The 24,698-nt window shown below is 48.8% G+C and overlaps 1 protein-coding gene across 1 annotated transcript in view; it reads left to right on the forward strand.

Moving 5' to 3' along the window:
• Nucleotides 1–331: 331 nt before the first annotated feature.
• Nucleotides 332–24,698, forward strand: part of CASZ1 (castor zinc finger 1) — a 48,294-nt gene continuing 23,927 nt past the window's right edge. Inside the window, exons 1-8 of the mRNA XM_086625510.1 lie at nucleotides 332–380; nucleotides 750–1,319; nucleotides 8,694–9,534; nucleotides 12,083–12,151; nucleotides 16,970–17,060; nucleotides 19,141–19,305; nucleotides 21,824–21,996; nucleotides 22,745–23,613. Coding sequence (XP_086481636.1) covers nucleotides 332–380; nucleotides 750–1,319; nucleotides 8,694–9,534; nucleotides 12,083–12,151; nucleotides 16,970–17,060; nucleotides 19,141–19,305; nucleotides 21,824–21,996; nucleotides 22,745–23,613 — 2,827 coding nt within the window. The remainder of the gene's footprint in view (nucleotides 381–749; nucleotides 1,320–8,693; nucleotides 9,535–12,082; nucleotides 12,152–16,969; nucleotides 17,061–19,140; nucleotides 19,306–21,823; nucleotides 21,997–22,744; nucleotides 23,614–24,698) is intronic.

The following is a 24,698-nucleotide window of genomic DNA, read 5'->3' on the forward strand; positions in this document are numbered from 1 at the left end:
GAATTTCCTGTGTGTGCGAGAGCCAGCGAGCAAGCGAGCAGAGCAGGCGATGGGGCCTGATCGACTGCTACCAACCAACACAAGGGGATTTTCTCCTGTGTGACTGCCACGCACCAGTCTGGTGCTCCAGTGCACGCACTTGCCAGGGCTTCTGTCCTCTGTACTGGTTTGTTCTGGTCCATACTGGGTCTCTTCTCTGAGACGATGCATATACTCCATGAAGTGAATTCCTCGCCATCCCAAGGGTTAGGCTCAGGAAGCTGTTCTCCCTGCTACGGGTGCTTGGGTGCAGATAGTGGCTGGTGTGGTTTTGGCAGCCAACACATCTGAGATGGAGCTGGGGACCGAAAAGCAGGTGGTGCTGCAGTCTGAAGGAGAGAGCAAGTCAGGCTTTTAACGGACTTCATACCCAGCCTGAGCCAGGAGCAAAGGCTGCTCCGTACCACGTTCACCTGGCTGAGGCATCTGGGGCCTTTTGAGCCCAGTTCAGTCCCAGCATACATACGTGCCTCTTTCTTGAGGCCAGCGGCATCCTTTGGTACCAGCAGGTTCAGTGTGGTTCTCACCAGCCTCTACTGACTGAGCTTCCACTCAGAGCTCAGGAAACATATGGCAGTCCCACCTTTCGGAGGATGACACTGGCCATGCTTGAAAGCCCATTGGGTTGGCACCAGCTGTTTGCTGTTTGGGTTCAAGTTGTCTGATCCCACTAACGCCCTTCCTTGCTTCTTTCCCCTCTCTCTTTCCAGCTGAAAGAACTATATGCACTGACGCAACCTCAGGAAAACCCACAATGGCTGCCAAGCGCAAAGGCGGCCTGAAGCTAAATGCAATCTGTGCCAAGCTGAGCCGGCAGGTCGTCTTCGACCACGGGGGAGCCGAACAGGCGCGAGCGGACAAGGGGCCGCAGCGGGAGAGCAGCAACAAGGACCTGCCTCAGCCTGGGACCAAGGAGCTGGGGACGGAGTTTTCCGATGGACTCAGCCGCGTGCAGAAGATCGAGGAGGACAAAAGGAGGGAGGTGATTGAGAAGTGGGTGAACGGGGAATACAACGAGGAGCCCTTGCTGGGGCGAGTGGAGGGCAAGGAATGTAAGGGCGCCGAGAGCGCGGAGGTGCCCCCCGAAGGGGTTTACATGGTGCAGCCAAAGGGCTGCAGTGATGAGGAAGACAACGGGGATGAGGCGGACGCTCTGAGGGGCTCGCAGGACGGCAACTTCTTGGATGACAGGGATTCAGACGGGCCGGCCTCGAAGGACGATGCCTACCGGTCCTCCAGTGGTGAGACAGGCTCCAAGCTGGGGGCAGGAACCGCCTCAGGTAAGCCCTGTGCCCCTCGACTCCCTGCGTGGGGCAGCCTCGCGGTCGCGTTGTCTGTGGGGCAGCCGGAGCTGTGTCCGTGCCAGATGCTGTCTGCATCTGGCAGCCGAGGAGGAGGTGAAAGCCCCGGTCCCCTTGCAGAGGCCTGCCATTTTGCTGGTGGCACTGAGTTTGCTTCTGCTTCAGCCTCCCCTTCCCCAGAGGGGTTTGTTGGGGTGGACGTGGCTGGGTGGCTCTTTCCAGACCACAGATCGCTTGGTGGAGTGCATCTCCTGCCTGTAGACTTCTTCAGACCATTCAGATGGAGATGGCTGTGGGATGTGCCAATTTCCTGGTCGTGTATTTCCATCGCCAGGAGGAAAAAAAAGCAGAGCGTGCCCGTGTGGCACATATTCACGCGCGTGCAGGCTGTGCAGTGCATTGCACCGCGGGCAGGGCTGTGCAAACACACTCATGCCCCGTGCTGCACCTTAAGCTGTGGACATTAACCCCGGGATCAGAGCTGGCCGCCGCGGGGCGGGGGAAAGCCGGTAACCACCGCGCGTTTCAGCCCGGTGCACGCTGCAGCCCGCGGAGCCGCCGGGCCGCCCCTGCCCGCCCACGGCGGGGGCACGAGGGCGGGGCCGCACCTGCGGCGTCCCGGGGCCCCTCCCCGCCCGGCGGCCGGGGCGAAGCTTCTGGAAGGAGCGGCCGCCGCGGCGGGAGGTGCGAGGTAGGCGGCGGCTTTCGCCGGGGAACGGGCTGGTGGGGAGCCCGGGGGGTGGGCACCGGGCACCGCGCCGAGCCGCTGCCTGTGCTGCTCGGGGAGCGAGGTGGAGCGAGCCGCTGCCCGGCGCTGTCCCCGACCCCCGGCGGGCCGCCGGTGCGGGTGCCCCTTCCCGGTGTCGGATAAGAGCCCGGAGCAGCGCCGTCCAGCGCGGCTGCCGGCCGCGTGTGCCCCTGTCCCGGCCGGGGGGCTGCGGGGCTCCCGCTCGCCACGGCGCTGCCTCCGTGCGGGGCCCGTCCTGCCGCGCGGCCGGTGGGTGGCACCTCCCGGTTCGGGCCGGTTCCAAACCAGCACGGCCCCCACGGCTTCCGGCTGGGATGCTGGGATGCTGGCCTGGGGCAGCCGCAAGGTGTTTTCTCCCAGGCTGTGCGTGCGTTTCTGATTTTCAGGCAGCTTCTACCTTGTTCTTGTGGTTCATTCGAAAGGTGTGTTTAGCGAGACATGTTGGGGAAAGGCCCAGCTGAATTTATTCCTCACTTCTGATACCCAGGTTCCCCCCAGGTTGGTTTTGGGGGGGGATATGAGTGCCTTGGTAAAAGCTTGGGGTAAATTGAATTCTCTCCGTTAGGGCAGAGCAGCTCCCTCCCCCCATTTGTCACTCAGCTGGATTGGATCTGTAATTGAAAGATCTCTCCCTAATCTGCTCCACCTGCACGCACCCCTCCCCTGATCTCAGCACTTTGTGAATCCATCAAACTTTCCTCCTTTTGTGTGCGCGCGTGTTTTCCTCCTCCTGTTAATAATGCAGCCGAAACTCATCTCCGTCTGTCCGTTCCCCTTCTGGAGAGGCACATTCTCTAGTCTTCACGAGTTCAGTGGCAGCGCACATAATTATGCATATAAGATATAAACAGAGCTGTTTAATTATCCTTCGCCACATCAGTGACAGAGTAATTAACAAACATTGCAAGATCAATGAGGAAAAGTGTGACCTTCAGTTTCCTTTGATAGGAAAGCCCTTGTCGTTCCCAGACACAAGGTGATTGTGCCTGGACTCTGTTTTTAGTTGGTTTTAATTCCCCCCCATTTGCAGCTTTTATTTGCCACAAAAACTAAAGGCAGGGGAACAGAAATGTAAAAAATGTTACCAAACTGGGAAAAATGAAAAGGAGCTGAGGTTTCTCACTGGGGTAGGAGTTCTCAGTAAATTGCCTTTGTAGGGCTGTATTGTCAAAGGATTATGCAAAAATGTGTAAGCTTTCATGGGGGCTGAAGACTCATTTATGTTTAAGGCAGGTAACGGCACATGTGGGACCGGTTTCCATACACAGCCACATGGGATTTGACTTGCAAACAGACGTGCTGCCAGGTCTTGAGCGTCTGTTTCAAGAACCCTGTTGTAAATGTCGTTTGCAACGTTTCCCTGGAAAGCACAAACTGAAAACATCCCTTGCTTTGGAAAGGACAAAGTCCTTTTCCTCTTCTGTCTTTTTCTGTTGATGGTCCAGAAAATGGATTTTAAGCTGTTCAGCACTGAGTCCTCTCAGATCTGGTGTTAGTGGGTGCAGGTTAAGTTTATTCCAGTGAGATCTGGAAACTGCCTGTACCAAAAAGGAAGTTTTTTTCCTGTGAGTTGGGGGGTAGCAGGAGGCAGTCAGATCCCAGCTCTGCCCTCGTGATCCATTCATCTTCAGGGGAGTCATCACAGGAACCTGGTTTTCAAGGTTCTGAGTGCCCCGTGCTCCCTCTGAGGACATAAAGGATAGAGAGCTAGCAGTGTTCAGCAGCATTTAAAATTGAGTCTGATCAGCTGGAAACTTAAGTAAAAAGCAGGAGCCACACAGAAAAATGGATCCTGCATCTAGCTGGGCTCTCTTGATCAGTGGAGACAGTGATCTTAATTATATGGGGCTGAGAAGGATTCCTGCTTCTTGGAGCCCCGATGTGTGCACACAGAGCCTGGTTTCTGGACTTCAGCTATGGCTTGTGTCCTCCACTAGCACATCATGTACTCTAATACCAAATTCCTGCCACCTTTGTGTCCTTCCAGGGTCAGACAGTAAGGCTTCTGCATCAGGCAGGAGTTTGCAGAAGCTTGGTCTGTGCTGTTCAACCCTCATGCTTTGAAACAAGATGGGGAACATGCATGTATGTTATTCCTGTTTCTTTTTCTGAGCTACCCCATGGAAACACGGGACTTATGAGTCGGTGCTCAGTCTTGCCTTATGTGCCTCCCTCTCTGGTACAGCTAGGAAACATGTTCAGGAGTCCCAAAGCCAGTGTCTGTCAGGAGATGGGTGTCAGAAGCTGATCTGGGCATGCAAATACGTTTCTTCATTCATTTATACACCCTCTCCTGCACACTGGCTGACCCGTACTTCTCTACACACATTTATATATAGCATTTAGATTTCCCAGTACAGTCTCTGACAGAGATCCCTGTCCACAATCTCTCACTGACGCACGCATACCCAGGGAGATTTTCCTATACAGTCCGTGTTCTTTACTCTGCCTGTTAATGGGCTAAAGTAGTCACCAGGAGCTTTCCTCTGAACAAACTTTCAAAGTTCTGCTTTCTTTTCCTAGCTGATTGACGAAGTCTCTTAGAAAGGGAATATTGGACCTGTTTTCAACAAGGGGAGTTTTCTCTTCATAATTTCCTGGGGAGACTCCACTTGGGAGAACGTGCCTGATGAGTGCCAGGTTCTTGCTCATTATCCTATGGCCCCCAAGTCTACATGTTTTCCCTCCCAAGCAGAGTAAAGGACAGAGCCCTGGCTGGGATGTCCCATCCCCCAGTATCCAGACCTTGCACTCCATTTGGGCTGTTTTGCTTTTCCTTCCATATATAGTGTGCTGCTGCAGGCTATTTTTAGCCCCTTTTTTGCTAGCTTCGGATCCTTTGTGATACGATAGCTGCTCTGAGACACACAGATCTCTGCTCTTTGGCAATGCCCACAAATGGAGAGCAGCAGCAAGGGAAGAGGGAGCCCTTTTATTATCACGTAGAAAAGGAGATAAAAATGCGGTGCAGGGGAGGGGGAAGACCCAGGGACAATGCTTCCTGTGCCTTCCGGGGCTGTGAGCTTTTCACAGGGATTTATTTCCCAGCCGCTGTCCTGCTTCGCTTCTGTCTGTGTGCGGGTATGGGGAGGGTTTTCTGTCAATTAGGTAATAATAATTACCTCTTCACTGTTGTTTGAGCGTGTATGTGAAATGAGTTGGCTGGGTCTCATACCATCTTTGTGGTGAGGCAGGTCCCTTCCATAAGGTGCCTCCTCTTGAAGAGCCTCCAGCCTTCCGGTTGGGTGCCTGTGTGAATAGGTGGAGGTTGTCTTGGCTTTGGGGGATGCGTTGGTGGGCTTGTGCTGGGACGAGTGAAGGTGCACTCGTCAGGCAGTGCATAGTGGGAACTGGCCAGGGTTTCGTCTCAAAACACAGATGAGGAAAGACTGAGCAGCACTGGCAAAGCTGTTGATCAGGGAGGGCGTTGTGATCATCTGGAACCAAATTTGAGCAAAGGAAAGGCGGAGTGCAAGGTGTTCTGGGGGACGAGGGGATTAAATCCAGGGCAGTCAAACCTGAACTCAAACTCTGGCTTTGCAAAACTCAAAAAAAAAGGTCAGAAAAGTCTCCCTTTCCTATGGTCCCAAAGATGCTTCCCAAGACCAAGTGTGCAGATAAGAGAAGCTTAAGAAGGAACTTGTCTTCTACAACATTTCATTTTCTCCAGTGTTAACAGAAAATACTAGGTTTCCTTGAATCTCCTCTGTGGGTTTGTAATGTCTGTAGGGCCTGAATCGAGCTGGGATTTGTAAAACTGATTTGATATATGGGATTGAAAAAGAGCATCTCCCCTCTTTTTTCATGTGCTGCAGGTTAGGACAAAGAAATAAAGAAAGGAAGGGGTTGGCTGACTTTCAGGGCAGCTGTTAAAGCTAGTAAAAATCACGCTTAATAGTTTAATTTCCTATCAGATCCTCTCTGTGGTTCTTTCTCCCCTTGCAGTTAGTTGGGCACAGGCTGGCTAGAGTGTCTCTGCAGTGCTTGGAAGTCAGGGCGTTGTGAAGGAGGCTTAGGGCTTGATGAAGAATAATAAGAATCTATGATTCTATGGTTGTTTTACAGGCCCGAAAAGAGAGGAAAAGCAGAACAGAGAAAGCAGATTTAACAGAAAGAGGGAAGTGTTAGACCCAGTAGGGATTTAATGGGTTTAATCGCTTCTGTCTGGTCATAGGGTTACACTGAAATGCAGGTGGAGAAGAGCGAAAAAGAGGTAAAAAGGAGAACTGCTTTAAAACGAGGTGAAGTTATTTAATGTGTCTATGTGTGAAAGATAAATTCATGGCTTTGGGAGGGTGTTGGAGGAGCTACAGAAGAGAGCCAAGTGGGGAAGCCCAGATGAAATGATCCTACCTCTAAGAATGGAGTAATACAGCCTTTCCTTGTGGCTTTCTTCTGACAAGTCTTGTTATTGGACACTGCGAGGCATGATTCTGCATTTACCATCCTTCGAGATTAATACTGACCCGTGAGGTTTTGTGAGGACAAAGAGCTCCAAGCTCAGCCAGACACTGCAGAGACATTGCCACCCATTCTGTAACTAACAGGGTGTTTATTCTGAAGTCCAGCATCCCAAAATCCCATGCAGGATGCTGAGTCTAAGTGCTTAGAACTGGAAGGTCATTTTGGGCTAAACCAGATCCCAGCACTTAGCGGATGTGTCTTTGTCCTTCTGCTTGCAGGCTTCGGGCATGTTCTTTGCATTGTCTTTCTCACGTACCACGTACACAGGCAAGTGGTGCAGCAGTACTTCTGCTGCATGAACACACCTACACTGGGCAATATTGCAGCAGGAATATGACCCTCGTGGTCTTGCACATTTCTGTGCCTGTTGCAAGCAGTCTCTTTTTCCATATAGTCCTGTGGAAACTGATTTGTGGAAGCAGATGGCTATTGAGCTTTGACTTTGCTCGTTGACTGGGTCCTGTGTGCGCGGAAGTGTTCTCGTGTATGTGCATGCCTGCGAGTATGGCATCACTGGCTGTCAGATCCCCCAAATCCTAGGAGTCTATTGTAAACACTTTGGATCTGTTGACCTGTTCTGTGGCTGTCTTGGTGCCTTCCTTTTCCACCGTGTCTTAAGGCAGTGTTGATTTGGTTTGAGCTGGACCCAGTGCCCAGAAGCTCCATTCTGCTGCTGGTGTATCTGCATGTGCTGGCTCCCTGTGAACGAGTGTGCTTGCTCATGAGAGCTAGAGTGAGTGATTGGAAAAGATGACGAGGGAGGTTTGAAGGACTCCTGCACACAGTAAATCTTTACTCTGCGGGAGAAAGCAAGAGGGAGAGGAGGAGGAGCGCTGTGTCAGACTGAAGCCTAAATGAGTCCAAGCTGGCACGTCAGAGCAATCTTTATTTCCTCCTTTACAGTGATATTGGGTGACCTCCAGATGTGTGTTCTTCCCCTCCTGGTGGCCTGTGAAACTGCCTGAGGGAGTAAGGGAGGGAGGATGGGAGGGAGAGACCGAAGGAAGGACAGCTTTTACTCATTCTTCCTCCCTGTGATCACATTCAGATAGACTAAACCCTTCTTGCCCCTTCCCCAACCCACGTTCCAGGGAACAGATTTTCTCCCCTTCTCTGGAGCCCACGTCAGGACAACAGCTCTTTCTGTCCTCAGTCCAAATCAGATGGAGAGAGGCTGTTCCTTGCCCATTTTGCACGTGCGTGGACTTTTCCCTGTCCTCGTTTTACTGGAAGCTGTTCTGGCTGCTCAGGAGGCTCCCCGTGGGTTTCCACATCCTTCGCAGAACTGTGGCCCCTTTTCAAGAGGAGAGTAGTAGCTCTCCAGTCACTGAGATTGAGAAGGAAGACAGCAAGTTAGGTGAAAAGAAATATTAAAAAATCGGCAGGGAAGGGAAGGACTGCAACAGCTATAGGGAACTATCCTGTCTTTGTCTTGCCTTCTCTTCTCCTCTCCTTCCTCCCTACTCCTCACTGCCAGGCTTCTCATGCATATAGCCCTTGCTGCTCTTCCCCCGCCTTAATTCATCTCCACCTCTGCTGCTTTTCTTCTCTACTCTGTGCTTTTCCTTTCTGCCCTCCTCCTGCTCCACCCCATGCATTGTCTTGCCCTGTGTCCCTCACCCGTTCCACACCACGCCGTCCTGCCTGCTCTCAGCCCTGCTGTGCACCAGCACACAGAGCATGTCTCACATGTTTCTGCCCCCCCTACACGCAGACACGCTGCCGTATATCCTCTGTGCACCTCCTCCCATATACAGACACACGCAAGGACAGAACTGTACAAACCTCGGCGTATTGGCGTTGGTCTCACTTCCAGTAAAATTACTTTTTCTTCATATTAGGCCAAGGCAAGAGTGCGGAGACATTTATGAAACTTTGTTTAATGTACTGAAAAGCCATCGGCTAGAACATTTAGGAAATTGATTTTCCTGGCATTGATGAACTCTTTTTATTTTACCCCAGTATTAATTACTTTTTTTTTTAAAACAAATTAATTTAAGAGTCGTAAAACCTAACAAGTGAGCCAAACGTCAGTAGATCATGTTCCCCTCTCCCCTTGCTCCCCCTCCCTGCTACTAGTGCTGGATGGGAGGAGAAGAAAAATCAACGCCTTGCGTGACACTCACTTTGGTTCTCTGCAGGGGAAGCTTCATCGCTGCGAGATTACGCCGCCACCACCATGAACGAGTTCCTGGGCATGTTCGGCTACGACGATCAGAACATGCGGGATGAGCTGGCCCGCAAGATCAGCTTTGACAAGCTGAACGCTGCTACCTCAGAGGCCACTGCGACTGCTGCCTCTCTCGCTGGCGAGGATGCCATGAGCAAACGAGCCCGCTTCTCCAAGTACGAGGAGTACATCCGCAAACTGAAAGCTGGAGAGCAGCTCTCTTGGCCCATGCACTTGGCCAAATCTGAGGAGTTGAGCTCCAAGCTGGGCAAAGAAACTTCCTCAGTGCTGGCACAGCCCCTTCGGGTGCCAGGTCCAGATGCCTCCATGCTGACGGAGACCAAAGCCACCATCCTGCCGCTGCCCTCTCCCAGCAGTTCCCAGATGCAAGGCCTGATGTCACGGGCCTCCAAATATGACTTCTTCATTCAGAAGCTGAAGACGGGTGAGAGCATCAGGCCGCAAAACGGCAACACTTACAAGAAGGCCTCCAAGTATGACCTAGAAAATGTCAAGTACTTGCACCTTTTCAAGCCTGGAGAAGGAAGCCCAGATATGGGAGGAGCCATCGCCTTCAAGACGGGCAAGGTAGGCCGGCCTTCCAAGTATGATGTGAGGAACATTCAGAAGCTTACTCCAGTAAAAGCTCCAACACCCAGCCTGGCCCCTGCTCCCCTCGCCAGTACCCCCAGCAGCACTCCTGTGGCTGGGCCAGAGCAGTCCGTCTCATTGCCATTCAACACTCCTGAGTACCTGAAGTCAACTTTCTCCAAGACAGACTCCATCACAACTGGAACAGTCTCTACAGTAAAGTAAGTGTCCTCCCACTTTTCTTATCTTCGTATTAGTGGGGGATCATGCCTAAAGTCTGTGTGTGGATCAGCAGGCAATTCCAGTTTGTGCGATGATAAATACTGCACTGTTTGCATGATGTTTCTTTTTGCTCTCTGTTGGAGTGTCTGCTCCTCTGTTGCACCTTGTATCTCCATTTATCTTATCTGCACTAAGGATGTGCCCTGCCATCAGCAGTCACAGCCACGAATCTAGACCCCACTAGCTCCTGGGTTCATATGTTAAAATGAAAGATGCCGGGATGTGGAGCTGCCAGGACTTGACAGGTCAAGGCTGTAACTCTTTTACTTTCTCCTTCTTTCAGTTCCCCAGGCATCCACCTGTGTCTGTAGGAGAACTTGATTCTTGCTTCCATTTAACTCAATGGCAAAACTCTTTACTGGTAGCAAGATGGGGCTTTTTGTTTGTCCCAGAACTCAGAAAACATTTTGGTGCCTAATTCCCATCAATTTTCATAGGAGTTAGGCATATATATACTTCTGTGGGGCCAGGCCTGTGTCTTCTCAATTTGCTTGTTCCTTACACAAATAGAGGTGATTCAATTACCCCTCAGACTGGGCAAACTCATTAGCCCAATTACCACTAATAACCTCTTACACGTATGTTGCTGGCAATCTCTGCAGTGATGCCATTGAGTGAATGGAGATATCTGAAGGCCTTGGCAAACCTTGAATTACTTTTTAGTGTGGCTTCCAGAGGTGGTGGCTGCGGAAAAGCTACATATGTGCGTGTACTCAGCTGCTCTTTGCAGTCTCAGGCAAGTCTGCATCCCTCACTTTCCATGTTTCGCACCCGGAAAGCAGAGCTAATGATACCTGCCTTCCGTGTGAAACAGCCCTTTCCCAACTGTCTGCGGACAGATTTGGGAGCTCTGTGGTTAAGGTATATGGGAAAGAGCAGAGGATTATTAACATTTGCATCTGGCCCTTGCTCAGGATGAACCCTCTATGTGCTCCAGATGGTAGGCAGGGACTCCTATTACTGAAAACACTGTGGTGTAAATATTCCTGTAGTCACAGTGCCTCGTTGTGATGCGTGACTTGGCCAGGGACTCTGCCTGAAGAGTCTGCAGAACGCTCAGCTGCCTGTTGTTCAGTGGCCATCCTTGAGCTGTGCTTGGGAGCTGTGAGCCTCTTCTTATCTGCTGTGGTGTTGCACTGGGATCCCAGTTTGATTTCCTTTCTCTTGTTCATTTCCTGCCACTTGCAGATGTGGGTTTGCAACACCATGGTGATCCCTTCTGTAGCCACAGGACTTCCTCAACTGGGGCATCGTGGTGGGGCTGCAACAAGAATGGAGGTGACCAGGGCCTTCAACCTGGCAGTTCCCAGTGTCCTGACCACACACTGGAGTACAGAAAGGGCTCTGGTCCCTCCTTCTTGAGGCTGACTACTAGATACAGACTTTCATGATACAAGAAAGCAGCCCACTAATCGTGCTGGTGGAGGAAGCGCTGTGGTATCTGGGACCTGGCTTTCCAGTCACAGTTCCCACTGGGACCAAATAACCTGATAGGAATGACCCCTTCTTCTCACATACATGCAGATACCTTAGCCATGGGTTTAAACTCTCCAACATCTAATGCTATTAACCTGCCCTGAACTGAGCTACCTGCTTCAAGTGAACTTTGTGGGAAAGTGTCCTTGTTTAAACGAGGGACAGAGCTGTCACGAGTAGGAGTGGACGTTGAGTGTGGGCAAAACTGAGAAGGCAGACCACATACAGCCTGTCTGGGATTGTGTTGGTATGCCACTGGTTCTTAGGCTACAGTCTGGCCCTGTATCTCTTTTTCCTTTTGCTGAACTCGTTGGGGATGTCATTTTTGTCTGCTTCCTAATGATGTTAAGTAACCCAGGCTTATGAGACAGTTGGGTGCAGATGGGTTGGTTTTCTCATGGATTAAAATACATAAATACCTTTGCTGCCCCATCTGTCTACTGGAGTACGGGTATCTATGTGAAAGAAGAGGCACTTAAAGCCACATCTAAGGGGCTGTAACCACGTTTCCAGGACCAGGTAGCAGTACACCGTGCCTGCTGGCTGTAGGAAATGTGTAGTAGCTCACAGCATGGCCAAAGCACAGAGACTCTTCTCCCACAGTTGAGCCTAGGGCAGATGTGTCTCGATGGCCCTTCTGTGCACAGTGTTGCAAAGTGCTTCAGGGAGGTGTTTGTTTTCATGTGGCCATCACTTGTTTGCAAATGAGTAGTTTTTTCTGTGGAAAAACAAGTTTTCCTGGTTGATCTTCTCAGTGTCTCCAACAAACTGGTACTAGTCCTGCAAAGAGTGAACATGCAGGAGGGGTGGTAGGCAGACTGTACAGTTCCCTAGGAAGGAAGGGACAGGATTGGAAGGGGAAGGGAGGTTAAACCTCTGCGTGTCTTTGCTGGGTACTCTTCCCTGGGCCGTCTCTACAGATGTGTCAGTGGTGTGCGAGGGAAACAAGGAGCTCAGCCTGTGCCCTGCTCCTGCCTGCTAACCAGCTCTGCCCTGTGTGTTTCTCATTAGGAATGGATTACCCACTGACAAACCAGCTGTCAGCGAAGACGTAAATATTTACCAGAAGTATATTGCCAGGTAGGCAAAGCTCTTGACTTTCTTGGGGAGAGGGCTGGAAGTAAGAGGGGGGAGTGGTGATGGGAGAGATGAGGTCGTGTCAATCTGGATCAAGTGTTTAAGCCAGACATTGGCACTTCCATTTCCCTCTGGCATCTGTACTTGCTCTGTTCCCCTGCTTGCGCCAGCAGTAGCTGTGAGAGGTGTACAAGCATGTCAAGAGAATGCTCAGCTTCCCAGAGCTTAGACTTTGTGACAAATAGTGGAAAAATGTTTCACTGCAGAAACCCAGGATTTAAATGGGAGCCCAGTCTCGACTGTCTCTCTTTCTGTCTGTTGCTGTCCTGTCTCCAGCCTTTTCCCCCTACCATGTCCAGTGCCTGCAGGAGGCAAGCAGAGAACATCTCACCTCTGGGAATCTAGACGGGAGGAATTCACAAGTGACTCGAGTTTAAGCAGGTCTCGACATCAATGTGGGATGTTTATCCTAGAGTATTTTGCAGCTCATTTGTATGAGAAACCCTCACTGAATAAGGTGCAGACGAGGGTGCCTTACCACGGCTCTGGGCAAGCTTGGGTCAGGAACAAGCGATGCTGAGAGGGAGCCCAAGGCTGTTGTGGTGAGACAGAGTGAGTATTGCCATGAGAGCCAGAGAAGATTGTTGCATAACACCTGCCTGTTTTATAGCTCACGGTGTAAAGGGTCCATCAGCCTTTGCCCCTGGCCTGTTCAGTCCTCCATCTGTTCTGTGAGGACGTTCACTATGAAAGCCCTTGTGTACAGAAAGACACCAGTCAGGGAAGCAAGGAAACACTTCTCTCCAGAGATAAAACTGAAGGGTTTGTTCCCACCAGCTCTTGGGCACTTCTTAACAAGAGGGGAGGGAAACACGTACTGTGCTTTCCCACTTTGCCAGTCTGCACTCTGTGGGAGGCAGTCAGCTGCTAGGAAGGTGCGAGGGAAGATGCTTGGCGCATCAGCAGGAGAAAAGGGTGGGAACAGTGCTCTCCCTGGCTGGAGTGTGGAGCAAGAGGTGATTTCCATTCCTTGCCCAAATCCCTGCTGTAGGAGAAGGGGGCAGAAGACCACATGGGAAGAGAGGACAGTTGCACCACCACACGCAGCTCCTCCAGCAGCAATGCCTGTAGTGCATGTGGCAACTCACTGCCTCCTGGGAGAGCACAGGAACGAAAGCAGAGGTTTGAGCCCATCTTTGCATGGGGCAGAAGGAGCAGCACCCTTTTATTGCTGAGATTGCAGGAATTGCAGAGGTCGCAGCGAGAGAGGAGATGCCACCCTCTCAAGCAGAGAACTGTATAAACACTTCACCCACATCCACGCTTTGTAGCGCTTTGCAAGCCCCTTCCCCTGGGTCAGGCAGGTAGCTGAGGGAGGCCTGTGAGATAGCAAAGGGACACCACATCCTGCTAAAAAAGCTCCGCAAGCTGCCCCTTGGCAGCACAGCCACTTCCCTTCAATTTACACACAATTTTAAAAACAGTTTAAAGCCTTAAAATCAAGGGGTGGGGGGAGAGAGACACGACACGCTATGTCTGTACTGCATAATTAGCTTAATGAGTTTGCCAGAGCCACTGCCAAAAGCTGCCCAGGGATAATCCATTCTCTCACACAACAAAACAAAACCTCTTACTTAGCTAGTTTGGGTTGGGTTGTTTTTCCCCCCCCTGTATATTTATAATTAAAAAAAAAAAAAACTAAAACCAAAAAAAAAAAAACCCACAGAAAAAAAAATTATTATTATTATTAGTGCCTCAGCAGATGGTGCTTCTGGCAGCACTTGCTTAAATATTTATTTCTGTGTGGGTTTCCTCCCCCCTTGTAATTGGGGTGGGTTTTTTTTTTCTTCCTTCTTTCACATTATCGTTACAGGGTAATGAGTCTGTAAACACTCTCTAAGCATGCTGACTTCTTTATTTATTATTTTTATTATTATTTATTTATCTTGGTTTTTATTTCTAACTCTTGCCAGATCAAGACTAGTTCTTTCTGGCCAAAAAAAAAAAAAAAAAGAAGTGAACTGATTAAAGTAAGGGAAGGGGTCATTCCTGTGAAAATGAATCTATGTGCCTGTATGGGCAATTCAGGAGTTTGGATTTGCGTTTCGGCGTGATTAAATGCTCCCTGAGTTTGCTTGTTTCAAGCGTGTGTGTTTGTGTCTGATGGTGTGCATGGAAATTGTGGGTACGTTATGTAAATTAAGAGGGGTGTTGATGTACCTTAGAATATGTGCATGTAAATGTGCGCGTGTGTATGCGTGTAAGGCTGTGGTGTGTAAGCTTTCCTGTTATGAAAAAGCTAAACAGATGCTGTGCTTTAAAAATTAATAGCTTTGAACTGTTTCAAGTGTCAGAAGAAACACAGGATAAATATAACCCTTTAGGAGCCTAACCTTACAGACTTGAAAGAGCAGAATTTCCCCTTCATGCTGTGTTTGCTGCTTCCCTCCTTCCCCAAGCCCACGGTTTGGTTGAACACTTGCCTCTCCCTTCCTGCACTGCAGACACCACACACACACCCCTTTCCGTGGCACGTGGAGGGGAGGGTAGGAGTTCGAAGTGCCAGAGTGCTTCTTTAGCTGCAGTGAGCCCATGAGTTACTCCTGCTTGGATGCTTCGAGTAACTCATCCCACACGGTCAGATCTCTTTGGTGTCTGCAGTTGGCATCTCTGGTCGTTTTGCATCCTCACTTTTAATGGTATTTTAGACTGCTTTGCTTTAAAGGTGGATATTTGTCAGCAAGGTCTTTGTCTTCCTCTTCTCTCTGCCTGGCTGGCACTCCACAGTTCTCCCACCCTGCCCAGCCCTTTACTCTCTCTTCCCCATCTCATCAGTGGAATTAGGGAGGAAGCTTTCTACAGAGTGGTTTCTTTCCTTTAAAACTGCTGGTGGTGCTGCTGACATAAAGCCCTGGACTAGCAGGACCAGTTGGTTCGACCTGCTGCTGAGCTGCCCGTACCTGGTTAATGCCACGGTGACTCAGGCTGTGCCCTGTACTGCTGCCCGGGCGTTGAGCAGGAATTGCTTCCTCTGCTTTCAGTTCCACACCTTTGTTTGTGCAGCCAGCCTTGCTGTTTGCCTTGTGGTTTGTTTCTTCTCCGCTGCTGAGGTTTGTTCCAGTTTCTCAATCACCTGTTCTGACGTGATCCTGATTTCCTGCAGTATTTCTTCTCCTTCCCCAGGGAAAGGCATGTCTGCTCCTGGCATCTGTCCCTGTCTCCCTTTGTGAATGCTGAGGCAAAGAAGTCATTTAATTTTTTAGCAATGTCTATCTTTTCTGTCAATTAAGTCCCCTTTCCATCTCCTAGAGGCTCTGCTGCCTCCACAGTTGACCTCCTCTTCCTTACTGTATTTCAGAACTGCCTTATTTAGCACTGCTTTTCATCTCAACTTTTTCTATCCTGTAGCTTAGCATTAGCTCACCTTATGAGGATCCATAATCTTCCCTGCTCCTGCCCCGTTCCTTGATTGCATTGTATTCCAGGATAGTCTCACTCCTCTCATTTTTTCTTTTTACCCATTGCCCTTCCTTGTTTCTTTCCCATGCCCTTTATAATGTGCATTCCTGCTGTGTTTAGCACTGTGACGTGAGGAACCTTTGAGGAACCTTTGAGCAGATGGTACTTTATCTTTGAATGTTTCCCCTCTGAGTCCCCTTCTCTCCAGTGTGTTTCCCTTTCAAGCTCCAGCTTTTCCAGGGTCCTCTAGAATATACATCAGAGAGTTCATTACACTGATTAGCCCCTTACTGGATTGTCCCCTTTTGCCAATTACTGATGTGTCTGTCTGTCAGTACATTCTGTGTACTGTCTGTTTGTATGTAGGTATTATGTGGCCTTTCTGGGTTTTTTTTCACCCTGTAGGTCAGGGGGTTCCAAATTTGCTGCATGGAATGCTCAGTGGTGACCTGCAGAAATGGATGAGGTGCATGTTGTTGCTGGCAATTGCTCCTTGTGTCCTACTTCCAATTGCACTCAAAGACAGGCTGTTCTTTTGCATTGCACTATTTTTTTATTGTGAGCAAAGAGACTGTATCCACATGGAAAATAGTGATCAGCAGGGCTGTTGTGCGTGGGAGATGATGTGCACGCAGGGTCGAGATAGTCCGCCTCTTAACTCTTCATTCTGTTCTTGTTGATCCATCTCACCTATCTTTCCATTGATCTGCCCATCTTATAGAAAGTTCCTGCATAATCTTGCCATGATCATCTTCTATCTGTGTGGCTCACTACCTAATCCACTAGTTTGCAATCTTCTCTGTAGTGTGACACCATACTATGAATAAAAAAGAGTCTTGAGACATATCTCCTACAAACAAATGAATGCCCGAGCTTTTCTGAGGTCCTACTAGATGGGCATGTACCTAAAATTTAGAATTCATATTTGACCAACGTTTGTTTGTCTCCTTCTGGCATGGTAGATTCCTGAAACTCATTGCTGTGGTATGTGAACTCATACATGAGAATTTTAGAATTGTATGATATTTAATTCAAGGAACCCTCCTTTCTTACTCTTCCCCAAGTAAGCAACTTAGATAATGGAGATTAATTTCAAAGGGAAAGACAGATAGATTAGGAATGTACAAGACCTGAGTGATCCTGCTCAAGAAGCACCTTTAAATAGCAACAAATAAGGAAAGGAAGGTGGGAGGGTCACCATCCTTGGAGGGCATAAAGGAGATGGGGCTTAATGCCGTAAAAATGTGGGATGAAAGCAAGAATGGGACTTACTTGATTTGTACCTTGCTTACAGGCGTTACTGTCAGGAAACTGTTTTATTCTCTCTCCCTTTCTCTCTCTGTCCTCCTCTCATGTTTGCAGGTTCTCTGGCAGTCAGCACTGTGGACACATACACTGTGCATACCAGTATCGAGAACATTACCACTGCCTTGACCCAGAGTGCAACTACCAGGTAAATGAATGGTAAAGAGTTGTCAGCACAGCGACCTGAATGTAAAGGGGTGCAGCCTCGGGGAGATGTGTGTCCTCCTGCGCTTTCCTCCCCTGGGCACGCACATGCCCCTTCACTTTTCTGCTCTGAAAGGGGGCAAGATACATTTTGAACTTACTAGAATCCTATTTCGCTCCCATTTAGCCCAATCTAACACCATTTAACCAAACCCAGACCACTGTAATGAAGAGCAGAATATAGAGCAGCTCAAGTCAAGTGGCAACTAGTCTGGATTTACATCAGTGAAACCAAGAGAGTAAATTCTGCTGTGTTACAAACTGTGCCAGAAACTAGGGAATGCTGATCCGTTAGTCTGTCTCTTTCCCTCCTGCTGCCCAAGTGACATTGCAGCAGCAGTGTCTGCGACAAAACACCCAGTAAGACCCGCATCAGTCTGGGATTTGTGGGGAAAGCGTGGGGGCAGGAGCGTGTGCGATGCTGTAATTACTGGGAGAACTGCCAGGGCAGCAGCGTCAGGCCAGCTGAGTCACGTGCTGTGTTTGTTTACCCTCTTCCCAGGTTTGTGAGTTTGACACTGCCATTTCTGTGGTCAGGCTGCATGTGTGTAAGTGGGAATCCCAGAATTTGCCTCTGCTCTGCGTCAGACGCAGCTTCAGCCCTACGCTGGGAGACCTTTGGGTCCCAAAGGAATGTGTCTGACCACAGCATAGGAAGTCGATCTGGATCTGCTGAGCTTGACTGTGGGTTACTGTTGATCAAAGGAGAGTTTGTCCCTGAGATGCATGTAGTGATCCTCCTAGCCCAGCGTTTGGTAACAGAGATGAGGCTGTCCCAACTGTGACATGGATATCTCTGCACGAGAAAGAGAGAAACACAAAGCATAGGAAGACAGAAAAACCTATTATTATGATTGGCCTCATGATTACTTCCTAAGGAGTCTGGAAGCTGCTTGCAAAGGAGCTCTCTGGTCTCATAGGGAATAAGGATTTAGGCTGCTTTTTAAAATGCAAATTATTTTATGGCTGAGATATATTTTAGAATAAGTAACGCTCTGTAATAAGTGGGCACAAATTAACGATGATTGGCAATAGCAATCCTGTATGTACACCCTGGGAAATCATACCTCCAGTCTCCAAGGGATTCCTGTTGAAATCTATATCTATATATTCCAGTGCCAATACCAACAAGATTGATCAGGATTGATATTATAGGAGGAAAGAGTGGAAGTGATAATCATTTGTTTCCTATGAGGGAGACTGGAAAAGTTGTTAAACATTAGAATACAGGCCTTTTCAATTACTTCTCAAAATAAATGGATATTGATTTCTTTTAAAAAAAATCAGATTTACTTTCCCACCTTCACTGTTAAATATTGATGTCTGTGGGAAAGAGAAATGAAAAGCTTCATTTTAAAGGCACTTAGCCTGCTACCCAGTGGGGTACCCCTTCAATACTTCAAGCAGGTAGAGGACAAAAAGGATATCCTGGTCTTACAGATATAGCTCTGAGCTCTACTACCATCTTTTTCTGTGACTGGAAGAAAGTTCTGTGTCCCTGTTTTCCTAATAAAGCCATCCTACCTTGTAGGGGAGGTAGAAGACTTAAAATGGGAAGATTCTATAAAAGAGCAGAGTGGTTTTCCCAGTTTCTAGTCTGACATGAATGTGGCAGCCAGTGTCTTGCTGAGCACTACAGTGAGTGATGTGGAAGCTTGGATTACTCTCTTGTAGGCTGTGTAGTTCACTGGTTTGCTTTGTAACTGTGGCAGTTCTTGAGATAGTAACAGCTAAAATTATGTTAGAAGAACTGCAGTCTTAAAGCTGCAAGGAGTGTACTCTGGACATCACCCCAGTGTCATGTTTACTCTATGACTTTTCATGCGTATACACTTTCTCTTTACCAAGAAGATACGTGCACACAATTCCTTTTTAATCTTGGAGTGATTACTTCTGAGCTTTAAACTCCTAGTAGCATAAGTTTATTAACAACAACAACAAAAGAAAAAAAATACCCCTGCCCCCAGGATTACTCACCCACTCCCATCACGTGTGTCTCACTGTCTGTCTCTGTATCTCTCCAGAGATTCACCAGTAAACAGGATGTGATTCGGCATTACAACATGCACAAGAAACGTGATAATTCCCTCCAGCACGGCTTCATGCGCTTCAGCCCCTTGGATGACTGCAGCGTGTACTATCACGGCTGCCACCTGAATGGGAAAAGCACACACTACCACTGCATGCAGGTAACAGCTGGGTGGCAAAGAGATGGCAGGACACGAGGCAAACGAAGAGTCATTGTTTGAGCTGTGTCCTTTTTGGGGTGGGCTGAAAAGGTTCTTGAGTTCAGGCAGGCCAGTACATCTCGTTAGAGAGCAAGGGGCTGCCCTGAGACAAAGGGGCGACATCTTAGTCATTCAGAGCCTCTCTTGCTCACTTCTGATTCAGGCACCTCCTTGAGGAGTCTGTGCCCTGTCCTCACTGCACTTGCCCTGCCAAGTGGTGGCAAAGGCAAAGGGAAGCACCATTCTCTGTTTTGCTTGCGCACGCAGCGAGGCGAAGCGGGTCTCAAGATTTTCTCACAGTCTTAGACTTGATCCCGTTCTCTGGGATTCAGGGACTTCTCTGCGATGCCACTGCACTGCCTCTACCCAAATCTGATCGGTTGTGGCCTTGAAATCAGGCTTTTCTGTGACACATCTGCCCTTTAGCACTGGGTTAATTTCCTCCATAATCAATTGCTAAAGTAATTAAACTTCAATGTCGCGTATCAAGACTTAACACCGCTGGTTCTCCATCTCCTTCCCCAGTGGAACTAGAGTTTACTTGGCTGTGGTGTAGGCTGGGAGCTTTGTTTCAAGACTTTCAGCCAGACTTCAGCAGCAGTGTAACCAGAGTTGGAGTTGCTGCATAGATGTAACTGTGATGCCTTTACTGTTTCTAGACATGGACACACCAGAATGTTTGGGTCTTACCCTGATCACTTTCCAAATTAGAGGGTTTGACGTGTACTTGTTAGAGTTGTGGCCTAAACCATTGCCATGCGAGTGTGCTGTAGTTACAATAATCAAGCAGCTCTTGGTGAAAGCTTTTCCGTTCTGAAAACTCAGGTCTCCTCGCCCTATCCCAACAGTTTAAGACCCCATTTAAAGTCACAAGGCCTTAATCACATGCTTAAACAGCATATGTTTAACTTGAAGCCAGGTAAGCTTTCCAAAGTCAATGGGGCTTAAGCACATACTTAAAAGTTAGGCATGCACTCAAGTACTGCCCTGAATAGGGGCTGGTTTAAGCATGTGCTTACAACATTTGATAAATTGGGAACTTCATGTGACTTTCTCTTGAGGACATTTTCTGTTATGCTTCCATAATACTGATTGTTTAGTTTCTTCAATTGACCAGGATGGGATCTGTTTAATTTTTTAATAGAGTACAAGGAGTGTTTCACAGCTTTAAGTCACTCCGAGTTCGAATAGAGACCCTCATTTAGGCAACTATATATGGGTAATTCCACCCTGTGCCCACTGTCTTCCAGTAAAATAATGCCCATGTAAGCAGTGTCTTACAGGAAAGGTGTCTGAATATAAACTCCCAATTAAAGAAAATACTGCTTAAATGGCGGAATTTGTGCCATCCATCTCATGTTTTTTTTTTTTTTTCTTTATGTCCATAATTGGTGTGGATAAAATTCAGTTAGTTGTTTATATAAACTGACATTTTTTTAGGCTTTAGCACCAAGAGCTGCATTGCAAATTATTCCTAAGGAGGTTTTTGTTTAATTCTTTTTTTTAATGCCATGCAGGGTCTGTCTTTTTTCAAGGTGTCAGTGCAGGGAGAGAGAGGCTCTTTTATATTGGAAATAGCTGGAGATCCTTTTTATTTTTTTTTCTGGGTATTTGTCATGGGTTTTGTTATTGCCTGGTTGAATCAACCTGGGCTGAACTAAGAGGTGATGTTTTCGTTCTCTTCACTTCTGAGATGGTGCAGGCATTGGCACACGTTGTGCTAGAGAAGAAAAGAAAAAAAAAAAAAATCCTCGCTCAGCAGGGCTGAGGATGTTTTCAGATTCCAGTGGTTTTTTACTCAATATGGCAAAGTTGCCCGCTTTACCCGGAGGAAGGCAGGTTTTCAGCATTCCGTCCTCCTCACACCATTCCCATTTGCTACATGAGTTTAAAGTTATGGAAGTGGTAGTCTTGAACAGTGACGGGGAAAAAAGTCACCGGTTTGCTAAGATCAGCTGAACACAGGGCTTATGCTTTGCTGGAATTAAACCCGTACGTTACAAACTCAAAAGACTGGCCTTATGTTGCACCACCCTGCCTTACCTCCCAGAAGGACTAAAGAGGTAACTTTCCCACTCAATTTTGTATTCCCCAAATAGATGAAAGTCCTCCTTTGTTCCATGTTGCTCCAAGATGACAAAAAGTAATGGCATCTGTCAGTGTTCTTTTCTCCTTAAGAACAGGAACCCTGGTTACTGTCCCCCTAAGCAGGCATGATTATCTGTAGCTGGTCTTTTATCCCTTTGCATCCTCCCCATTTTTGTTTACTGTTTCAAGCCCAGAGTGCTGTTTTTTTTTTTCACAACTGCTCTATCAGTCTTTAGATGGGGAATTAAAGTGATGACTTAATACTCCTAGGAGAAGTGCACAAATGGAACTATTAAATGTGTGTGTGCTGCTCATATGTTTATTATTGTTGGTAATCACGGTAGGCTGTTAAAACGCTCTACTGATGACTCCCTGTTTTGGCCTGGGGTAGGTGGGTTGTAACAAGGTCTATACAAGCACCTCTGATGTGATGACCCATGAGAACTTTCACAAGAAGAACACGCAGCTCATCAATGACGGGTTTCAGCGATTCCGCGCCACGGAGGACTGCGGCACTGTGGAATGCCAGTTCTATGGGCAGAAAACCACTCACTTTCACTGCAGGTGAGACAGCAGGGAAGGAGGGGAATCCTGCCTCAGAGTTGCATGGTCCGTTTACCTCCTTCTGCCAAGTTATAAATTGAGGAGTATACACAGGGACTTGATTTTCCCTGCTGTGACCTTCTAAGTGACTGCTCTTGAGAGAGCTCACACTTCAGGGCAGATGTGATTTCCAAGATCTTGCCACAGACCACTCTGAAGGCAGGATTATGATCCGAGGAAAGTATACCCACTAGAAAATACATCCTAGAATAATTTGAGAAAGAGATCACAGTACTCTTCAGTGAAGTAGGCCATTAATACACTGCTAATGGCATTTCCCTGCTAGAGTTCTCTCCAGCCAACAGTCAACCAGCTCATCCTTTCCAGGGCCAGACTCTGCCTTCTGTATACAAATGCTCTTCTATTGATTGCTCATGTTCTCAGGAAGAGTAGGAAAGCACAGTTTGTACCTTAGTCCCCTTTAGCTCCTGTTTTGGTTGGAACTTTTAGTGGTGGATGCCTGCATCCCCATTTTATTGTTGTTGTTCCTCAGAGTGTAGTGAGTTTCCCAGCTCTCTGACATGGCAGCATTTTTGCTTGCCTTGGTGTCATGGGTTCATGAGTATAAAGCTCCTCAACCCCTTTGCAGCCAGGGCCATTGTCTCTTACTGGTCCCAGTCCTTATCCCAGAGGGAGGCAGGTGACAGCAGTTGCGTTGTGCTCCTAGCCCACACAGCCAACCACCCTCTCCTCCTTGATGCCCTTGCAGGCGACCTGGATGTACATTCACCTTCAAGAACAAGTGTGACATTGAGAAGCACAAGAGCTACCACATCAAAGATGATGCCTATGCCAAGGACGGCTTCAAGAAGTTCTACAAGTATGAGGAATGCAAGTATGAGGGCTGTGTCTACAGCAAGGCCACCAACCACTTCCACTGCATAAGGGCAGGCTGTGGCTTCACCTTCACCTCCACCAGCCAGATGACCTCCCATAAACGCAAACATGAGCGCCGACACATCCGGAGCTCAGGAGTGCTGGGCCTGCCTGCCTCTCTCCTGGGGTCCAAGGATAATGAGCAAGAGGAGTCCAGTAACGATGACCTTATTGACTTCTCTGCTATGAGCTCGAAGAACTCCAGCCTGAGTGCCTCCCCCACCAGTCAACAGTCTTCCGTTTCTCTCATAGTCCCAGCTGCACCCTCCTCTGGTGCTGAGCTTGCTTCCTCACAGGCCAGCAAGTCTGCCAACAGCATGACACCAGCCACCAAGATCTCTGGCCTACTCTCCCAGGCTCTTCCCAGCAATATACCCTTGGCCCTGGCGCTCTCCAACTCAGCACTTCCTGGAACAGCTGGATCCTTCTTCCCCATCATCCCTAGTCGAGTCTCTACACCACTTCCTGCCAGCTCAGCTAATCTGATGACTGCTGGTTCTTCTGGCACCAATCCAACATCGTCTGCTCCTACAGATTCCTCATCCCAGGCCATTTCAGGATCTGGTGAGCCAGCGGCTACTTCTTCTCCAGCTCCAGCGGCATCTATAATGGAAAGGATCTCTGCTAGCAAGGGATTAATCTCTCCTATGATGGCCAGGCTGGCAGCAGCTGCACTCAAGCCCTCTGTGGCACTTGAAGCAGGTGAGTTACTCTCATCAGTTGTGCTAGTGGTGGGAGGAAGAGCAGTGCCTGATGACTTGGAGAGGAGTGAATGAGAAGCCACCCAGTTGTCCATGGCACTGGAGATGGAGAGGAGGTAGTAAAGGAAGACAAATGGGAGAATAAATTTGGTCGTGTCCAGTTAACCCTTGAAGAGGGCAGTCTTGACATGGTTTCCTCTGGAGCCTGGCTATATCCATGTGGCCAGAAGAGAGGCAGGAAACACAGCTTTGCCCGCAAATGGAGTAGGTTCTTACCAGATCTGAAGGAAGTGTTGCCATGTGTATTACCTAGTGTGCTGTAGGCTGAAAAGAGAGAGGCACTGTATTAAAAATGGAAAAGCAGAAAAAACGTGGCCAATACTTGCAGGACACACAGCAGCCTAAGCCCTCTGCTGCAGATACCGAGTTGTGACTGAGCCTGGTGGTGTTGATCCTGCAGCTCTTTGCCAATTGTTTTTTTCATCCGGGGGGGCTCGTTCTGTGCTCCAGCTCTGTTGTCCCACCTGTGGGTTTGGAGATAGTGTTGGTACAGTCCACAAACTGGCCTGTTCTCCTGTTCAGTTCTTGCAAGCTGTGCTTCTCTGTCCCTGCAGCTCCCTGAGCACTGTGAGAGGGGTAAAAGATGGGAATGAGAAGCCCCCTGGGGCAGCCCGGGGCTCTTCCTGCTGCTGCCTAGAGCTGGGGCAGGTCATTGCCTGTGCCCAGCCCTGCCAGCAGGGACGTGGGGCTCCCTCAGGAGCACAGGGTGCCTCCACAATGTCCTGCTGAACATGGTCAGCTCATGGTGGGCAGTGTGGGGTCACGGAGAGGAGACTCTGCCTGGCAGTGCCCCGTGGCATCGGGCTGCCCTGCAGCCTCCTTCCCTGGGGCACGGAAAGGGCACGGACTGCCGGCCCCTGGGTGCGTGAGTGCTGCCAGTGTTCCCTTCTGCCCAAGAGCTAGAACGACGTGATCTGATCAAGGAGGGAGGGGAACTTTCACATACTTTAAAAATTATTATTTGAAAAATTGTTTCCTAAAGCAGAGAAAGGTCATTGAGGGAACTATTTTCCTTTATTTTTTAAT

The sequence above is a fragment of the Tauraco erythrolophus genome, chromosome 23 (genome assembly GCF_009769465.1).
Source record: "Tauraco erythrolophus isolate bTauEry1 chromosome 23, bTauEry1.pri, whole genome shotgun sequence".
NCBI lineage: Eukaryota > Metazoa > Chordata > Aves > Musophagiformes > Musophagidae > Tauraco > Tauraco erythrolophus.